Below are 8,354 nucleotides of genomic sequence, written 5' to 3'. Positions count from 1 at the left end.
ATCCCATCCATCCATATCCATCCATCCAGATCCTGTCCATCCATATCCATCCATCCATATCCATCCATCCAGATCCTATCCATCCATATCTATCCATCCAGATCCCGTCCATCCAGATCCCATCCATCCAGATCCCGTCCATCCAGATCCCGTCCATCCATATCCCATCCAGCCAGAAGTTCTGCCCATTGTAACTCCAGGACACATGCGGGCTTCTCCATTCTCGGCCCCTCCTGCGGAGTCCGCTGCATCCTTGCCGGCTCTGACACCCTCCTGCAGACTGCTCTGCTTCCACCATGGCCTCCTGGTGCTCCACCCTTCGGAGAGGTCCTTCAAGTTACACTATGTCATTCTCCTCCTGACACACCCTCCAACGGCTTCCAGTCACTCCACGAAGGAAATCCAGGCTTCTTGCCTTGGCCTAGGAGGTGGTTTCTGCCCCTCCCCTCCTCTCTGCCTGCCCCATCCTGCACCATCCGCAGTGCTTTCTTTGCATTTTTTGAAGATGTTGATTACTTGTTTGGTGCTTTGCATAGTGCTACTGAAAACTCTTGACTGTAAGTTTAAAATACTAGTTATTTTACTGTTTGCATCTTCTTCCTCTGGGACTCCCAATTTTATGTATATTGGATCTTTTCTACTTCTGATCCTTTTGCCTCTTTTATTTCAGTTTTGTTTTCTTTTCACATCCATCCTCTGTGTCTGCCACTGTCAGTCTGGTCATACATATTGTCCCTGTTGTGCCCTCATTTTAGAAAGGATTTAGTTATTTTTCCCCCCGAAATGGGGTCTTGCTGTGTTGCCCAGGCTAGACTGCAGTGGCACGATCATGACTCACTGCAGCCTCAACCTTCTGGACTCAAGCAACTCTTCCACCTCAGCCTGCCGAGTAGCTGCTACCACAGGCGTGGGCCACCACACCCAGCTAATTTTAAAAATTATTTGTAGAGACAGGGTCTCATTCTGTTGCCCAGGTTGGTCTTGAACTCCAGGCCTCGTCTCCCAAGGTGCTGTGATTACAGGTGAGAGCTACTGCCTGGCCGAATCTATGTTTTATTTCCATTTCTTTCCTGAATTTAGTCTGCTCTCGTTTGTATCATCACATTGTCCGTCCATTTCTATTCTGAACTTTTGAATATCAGATTCATGGTGCCACTGCTTGTTTTGTTATATGTTTAATTCACGTTGGAGTATTTTGTTCATTTTCCTGTTTCATTTAAACAGTTGTCTACTGGGAAGTTTTAACTCTAATGTTCTGTCTTGTTCCTGTAACTTTGTATGGATGGTGCTTTTTTGGAGGTTCAGGATTATTCGTGTTAGGATTTTCTACACAGAAAGAGCCACTTCTCCTGTGGGTGGGACTAGGGGCTTTGGTGGCATCCTACATTTCTTCACTTAAAAGTGCCACATCAAACCTATATCTTTGGCATCATCTCAAGTTCCTTTGACTGCCTTCTTCCTTCTGAAGGCTCCATCCACGTTCCGTATCATCCTGCCACCAGGGGCCAGCCAGTCTCTTACCCAAAAGAGCTGGGCCTTCCACTGGCTCCATGCAGTCACGCTGAGTGACCACAAGCCCAGAGTTTCCTAATCTCCTTCCACCCACAGATGCAGGTGAAACGCCACGTGTATGGGCATGGGCTCTGGCGTCCGAAGTGGGCACTGAAGGGGCTGGACGGTGTAACCCAGGAGTGAGGAGCAGGTAATCCCCCATGGGGCGAGTGCCGACCAGGGGTTAACAGGAGACAGCAAAGGACCAGACAGATAGATTCCTCCTTCTGCTCCCCACACACCCCACAAGGCACATCCTCTCCTTGCACCTGTGTGGAGAGCACTCTGTATGCCAAGCGAACGCACTCGCCAGGGACCTGTGGAACCTCTTCTTGGCTCATCATGAACAGAGGACAAAGAACAGTGCCCTCTGCTGCCGATACAGGGTGGTGCAGTTTCCAAACGCACAAATCCATCCTGTGTGCTCATCTGTCTTCTTCTGACTTCTGGATACTATCTTGCTTCCTTAGGACCCTTATCTTCTGGAACTTTCTTCTTCCTCTACCACCAAGCATCCAAGGAGCTGCACTCCCTTCTGGCTCGCTGCCCTTTCAGAAGCAGGATGGCTGCCCAGTGCCTCGGACTTGACAAGGGAGGTCTCCTCGCAGCCCCGTCTCCTCCATCACCCCATGGTCTGTGTACCGAGTTTCTCTCCTAGCTGAGCCACAGGCGCGGGCTGAGCAGCCTTCTTTGATCTCAAGGAGCTATGCTGTTTTTTGAAGGTGTGCAGAGGTTTGAATTTACGTGAATCATCCTCTGCCATACCTTTGACTTAATTACCTTGTTTTTTGCAGGTCAAAATGCTGTTTGGTGAAGAAAAATTAGCCCAAAGCTATTTCCGTAACGTGACCACCATTAATTTTCCAAAACCAGGTACTAACAGGAGTCAGCTGATAAGCCGGGCATGGTGGCTCATACCTGTAATCCCAGCACTCTGGGAGGCTGAGGCGAGCAGATCACTTGAGGCCAGGAGTTCAAGATCAGCCTGGCCAATGTGGTGAAACTCTGTCTCTACTAAAAATAGAAAAAATAGGCCGGGCGCGGTGGCTCAAGCCTGTAATCCCGGCACTTTGGGAGGCCAAGAGGGGTGGATCACGAGGTCAGGAGATCGAGACCATCCTGGCTAACACGGTGAAACCCCATCTTTACTAAAAAATACAAAAAACTAGCTGGGCGTGGTGGCGGGCACCTGTAGTTCCAGCTACTCGGGAGGCTGAGGCAGGAGAATGGCGTAAACCCGGGAGGTGGAGCTTGCAGTGAGCTCAGATCCGGCCACTGCACTCCAGCCTGGGCAACAGAGTGAGACTTCGTCTCAAAAATAAATAAATAAAAATAATAATAAAATAAATAAATAAATAGCTGGGCATGGTGGCGCACTCCTATAATCCCAGCTACTCAAGAGGCTGAAGCAGGAGAATCACCTGAACCTGGGAGGTGGAGGTTGCGGTGAGCTGAGATCACACCACTGCACTCCAGCCTGGAAGACAGAGTGAGACCCTGTCTCAAAATAAATAAATAAATAAATAAATAAGTAAAAATAAAGTGAATCTTTTAAGTAGACACTAAAGTCTTTGTTTAATCTATACACTTAAAAGTTTCAATGTTCAAGTTGGCCAAAACTGTTTTCCCCCTGGCTATCATGTTGAGCAAATAGAGTTCACTTTCTATCTGGACAGTCATATGTGGGTATTTCTCTGTTGCCAAAATACATCCCAGCCTGTGGGCGAAGGATTACCCAGGTGCCGAGGCAAGAGACTGAAGGCACAAACTGTTTCAGTATAACACAGAAAACAGTTATAAGAATAGTCATAATACAAATTAGATAGATGATCATGGACATTATTGATCATTAGCATCAACATTATTAATCACTAGCTTTTGATATTACTCTTTGATGTATCAGTCATATTACCAAGGAATAACCCGTGGGTACAGGGTCAGGTGCTGAAGGGACATTGTGAGAAGTGACCTAGAAGGCAAGAGGTGAACCTTCTGTCACGCCGCATAAGGGCCGCTCGAGGGCTCCTTGGTCAAGCGGTAACGCCAGTGTCTGGGAAGGCACCCGTTACTTAGCAGACCGTGACAGGGAGTCTCCTTTCCTTGGAGGAGTCGGGGAACACCCTGCTCCAGCAGCTTCTTGTGGGAGGCTGGATATTATCCAGGCCTGCCCGCAGTCATCTGGAGGCCTAAACCCCTCCCTGTGGTGCTGTGCTTCAATGGTCACGCTCCTTGTCCACTTTCATGCTCCTCCCGTACTCCTGGTTCCTCTTTGAAGTTCTTAGAAGACAGCGGTAGAAGAAATAGTGAAAGTCTTGAAGTCTTTGATCTTTCTTGTAAGTGCATAGAAGAAAACGCTGACGTATGCTGCCTTTCCTCTCTGCTTTGGCTACCTAGCAGGGAAGGGCCCCCTGTCCCACGGTCACATGACTTGCTTGACCTTGTCAATCACTTGGACGACTCACTCGCCTTACCCTGCTCCCTTGTCTTGCACGCAGTAAATATCAGCGCGCCCAGCCATTGGGGCCACTAGCGGTCTCCGCATCTTGGTGGTAGTGGCTCCCCGGCCCAGCTGTTTTCTCTTTATCTCTTTGTCTTGTGTCTTTGTTTCTTACGATCTCTCATCTCCACAGATGGGGAGAACACCTGCTAAGCTCTGTAGGGTCAGACCCTACACCAGCCAGTTCAGATTACAGTATCTACCTGGCTCTGCAGCCACTGGATGAAGTTCAGGGGTTTTGGGGCTGGGGCGGCCTCCCCAACCTGGAGGAGGGTGTGTGTGCCCCCGGCATGGTGGGTTCTGCATCGTGTCAGAAAGACACAGCGTCTGAGCTCTGTCGGGTGACAGGGAGGTGTCGGGACCGGCACGCAGGTGGTCAGCATGCGGCGGGGAGGGGCTCCTGTGGTGCCAGGTGAGGAGGGGAGTCTCAGGGCAGCTCACCTTGAACATGTGAAAAGCTCATAGGGAGCCACGAGAGGTTCCAGGAAGAGGGCTGGGCACGCCCAGGCCCCAGCCTCCCTCCTCCAGGGGAAGGCAATGTCAACACCTGCAGTGCGGGAGGCTCACGAAGCCCTTACCTGAAGCCGCTTTCTCGTCTATGCCTGCTCTCTATCTGCTCAAACTCCTCCGAGGCCAGCACCATCCCACTGTCCGTCTGGTTGTCCTGTGTGAAGAGGACAAGCCAGGCTGTGGGCCCCGCCTGAGGCCCTCCTGCAGGGCAGCCACCCCCAGCCAGGACAGCGCGGCATGACCCTGCGGTGCAGCTGACCTAACACCCGTCCCTGAGACACTGAGCTGGAAACAAGGTGTCCATTCCATCCCAGGGTGAGGGTCACATGCCCCTGCCACGGAGGCAGACACTGAGGTCGGGGGCTGTGTCTGGCCCGTGGACACCTCACACTGGGGGACCTCCATGGTGGCCAAGCCTACGCTCAGTGTGCAAAGAGCAGGAGCCGCGGGAGAACCAGGGAGAGGACTCACAACCCGGCAGCTCATAGTTCAAAAAACGGTCATTGTGAGGCTGCCTCCCGACTCTGCGGGCTTTGTTACCCTTTCACTGTGGCTTGGTGTGGTTTTTATTCTGAATCACACGGGAGGGAAACTGCGATCTTTTCAGAGTCCCCCAGTGTCTTCAAGTGGCCCTGAAGGCAGGAACCCAGGTCCCTGAGGTCTGGCCAAGGGCTCCCATGGGGCCCCTCTGCCCAGCGCTCACTGACCAGGCCCAGGACTCCCGAACCTGCCACCGAGGAGGAGGAGGAGCTGTCCTTCCACTGGGGTTTCTGCACTGCTGAGGAGGGGAGGCCTCGTGTGGGGGTGACGAGGGCATAGGACAGAAAGCAGCTGTGAGACGTGGCATCGTAGGAGGGCCCAGATGTGCCCAAGGCTCTCCCTGGACTTGCATTTTCTTTTTTTGAGATGGAGTCTCCCTCTGTCGCCCAGGCTGGAGGGCAGTGGCGCGATCTCGGCTCACTGCAAGCTCCGCCTCCTGGGTTCACGCCATTCTTCTGCCTCAGCCTCCTGAGTAGCTGGGACTACAGGCGCCGCCACCACGCCCAGCTAATTTTTTGTATTTTCGGTAGAGACGGGGTTTCACCATGTTAGCCAGGATGGTCTCGATCTTCTGACCTCATGATCCGCCCACCTTGGCCTCCCAAAGTGCTGGGATTACAGGCGTGAGCCATCGTGCCCGGCCTAGACTTGCACTTTAAAACGATAGTCTTTTCTGTTAAAAAGCCTGCAATTGGTTTCTGCCATTTGCCTTACAAATTTCCGAGGCTGCCTCCCGAGGTGGCCCCAGCCCTGACCCGAGAGCACAGCCCCCGCCCTTCATGTGAAGTACCACAGAGGCCTTGTAGGTCATTGGGGTCATGGGGAATTCTTCAAATGTCTTCATCCGGGAGGAACCATGGGTCTGAGTCCCTCTGGCCAGGCACCCGGGAAAGGACACCCAGTTGTAATACCTGTGGAGAGAAATCAGAAGGTACTGAGGAATGCACCCCAACAACTCTCCTCAAAGTTCTCTCTGCTGTCCCTGTGCCTCCTCTTCCCCTGGAAAGGACCCCCAGCCTGGGGCAGGAGTATGGACGGGCCTGGGTCTGAGTGCTGGCAGGGGCTCCTCCGTGGGCCTGGCCTCAGATGTCTACCGCACAGCCTCAGCAGCAGGGCCTGGGTGTGCACCTCCACCCTGGGCCGTGTTTCCTCCCGAGTCCACTGCTGAGCTCTGTGATGGGAAGTGAGGGGCATCCAGCCCCGTGGGGCATGGAGCTCCTCCCGGGGATGGGCTACCCTGGGCCAGCCAGGCAGCCCCGGGGCTGCAAGCTGCCGACTGCCCTGCCCACACGTGTGTGCGCTAAGGCACATGTTGTGGGGTTGGTGGAAGGAGCCTGGTAGAATCCAGCTCACTGTGGTTGCCCCGAGGACTAGCCCTGCCATGTGCTGGGGCAGAGCCTGCATCTCAGCAACGCTGGTGTGAATGTGGGCAGCACAGCCATCCTGAGTGTGAAATGCCAGGGATAAGAGAGCCTGGGCAGAGTTCTGGGAATTAAGTTATGTTCTCCTCCTGACCATGCCTCAGTTGGAGACCTTCCCTTCTCCCAGGGACTCTTGGGGACTCACCCCCAGACTAGTCAGTGATTTAGATAATCAGAGACTCCTGGGAGGAATATTGGCCCAAACACAGTCCACTCCACCTCTCCGTGAGAAAAGCACCCTTGTCGGGCGCGGTGGCTCACGCCTGTAATCCCAGCACTTTGGGAGGCCAAGACGGGTGGATCACAAGGTCAGGAGATTGAGACCATCCTGACTAACACAGTGAAACCCCGTCTCTACTAAAAAATGCAAAAAATTAGCTGGGCGTGGTGGCGGGCGCCTGTAGTCCCAGCTACCTGGGAGGCTGAGGCAGGAGAATGGTGTGAATCTGGGAGGCAGAGCTTGGAGTGAGCTGAGATCCCGCCACTGCACTCCAGCCTGGGTGACAGAGCGAGACTCCATCTCAAAAAAAAAAAAGAAAAAGAAGTACCCTTGATGTTGGGGTGAGGGGACACTGGTGGGTGGACAGGACTCAAAAACAAGCACGCAGCCAGGTCACATGGCCTTGGAGGGGACCTGCAGTGGGTCATTTACAGCCGCTCTGTGCTCTGGGTTCGTGCACACTGGTCTCTGACGTCGTATGATTTGCTTTCCCCCAAAGACGCAGAGGGATAAAATGCACCCTGTCCACATGGCTTTCTCCCACCCCATTCCTGGACCCACAGGACAGCTGACCTGGCTGCCAGGCTGTGGCGCTGCAGGCTTGGTGGGCTGTCCTCAGCGTCAGCCTGGGCGATGTGTAGGGCCACGGTGGACACCTGCGAGAAGCTGCCCTCTTCTGAGCTCTGAGAGCCACGTGGGGCCATGCAGGCCTCCTCTTCCTCCTGGCGGGGAACAGGAGAGGCAGCCGGGCCAGAAACCACCAGTCGCTGCCCTCAGCCCTCGCCCCTGCACTTGGGACTGCTTGGGCTCCTGAGCCCTGAAATAGGGTCCTAACAGACCATGCGGGCACGTGAGTGCTCCAAGAAGGAATCGAGCTCGTGCAGAAGCCAGCACACTTCAGCCGTCACGACAGGTAAGGGGTCAAGGTAGCAGAATGCCGGCTGTGCCAACCTCACCAAATTCTCCCAACGGCCCTTCCAGGTACCTCGTTTACGGATAAGGCAGGTAGGGCAGGCCGGGGCTCGGCCGGATCATCTGTCCTCCAGCCCCCGGCTGAGCCTGCAGCCTCAGGAACTGGGGCCAGCACTTCCTACCTTCTCTGGATGGAACTAGAGCCACAGCACCCATCCCAGTCCCTAGGCCTGGGCAACAGGCCGCTCCCGGGTCCTTGCTCCAGGCCCCACTTTGAGCTGGGTCACGAGCAGGTCCATCCCCCACCCTGGAGGAGCACCACGTGGGGAGGGAGAGACGTCAGGACACACAGGTCAGGGGTCCCTGTGCTCAGTGGAGTGGGGGACAGAACCGGGACCAGCTGAAGGAATGCATCATGATGATGCCAGCGAGATGGGGCTGCCTCACAGGCCAGTGGGGACCAGCCTAGGATTCCCCTTGGGCAGGGACAGGCTCTGACTATCCACACAGCATCTGGAACAGGCAGCGTAGGTGTGCAGTGGGCGTGTGCTCAACAGAAAGATGCAAGGGTGTGGGGACGAGGTGTGGGTAGGGGCCCAGGACCGCACCACCCAAGCCTAGACGTGGGCAGAGCCTAGAGGGGCTTGGAGGGGCAGCTGGGGCCAGGGACCCAGGGCAGGGGCCAAAGGCCACAGTAGAACAG

The 8,354-nt window shown here is 54.4% G+C and overlaps 1 protein-coding gene across 1 annotated transcript in view; it reads right to left on the bottom strand.

Moving 5' to 3' along the window:
* FLT4 (fms-related tyrosine kinase 4) overlaps window positions 1-8,354 on the bottom strand; it is a 40,952-nt gene that overhangs the window by 9,634 nt on the left and 22,964 nt on the right. The window contains exons 25-26 of the mRNA XM_011976886.1: window positions 5,889-6,009; window positions 4,627-4,712 (exon numbers count right to left, since the gene is read on the bottom strand). Of these exons, the coding sequence (XP_011832276.1) occupies window positions 4,627-4,712; window positions 5,889-6,009 (207 nt within the window). The remainder of the gene's footprint in view (window positions 1-4,626; window positions 4,713-5,888; window positions 6,010-8,354) is intronic.

Source organism: Mandrillus leucophaeus, unplaced genomic scaffold (assembly GCF_000951045.1).
Source record: "Mandrillus leucophaeus isolate KB7577 unplaced genomic scaffold, Mleu.le_1.0 Scaffold170, whole genome shotgun sequence".
In the NCBI taxonomy this organism is placed as follows: domain Eukaryota; kingdom Metazoa; phylum Chordata; class Mammalia; order Primates; family Cercopithecidae; genus Mandrillus; species Mandrillus leucophaeus.
Note: the sequence above shows the minus strand (reverse complement) of the source record. Positions and strands in the feature narration are given on the sequence as shown.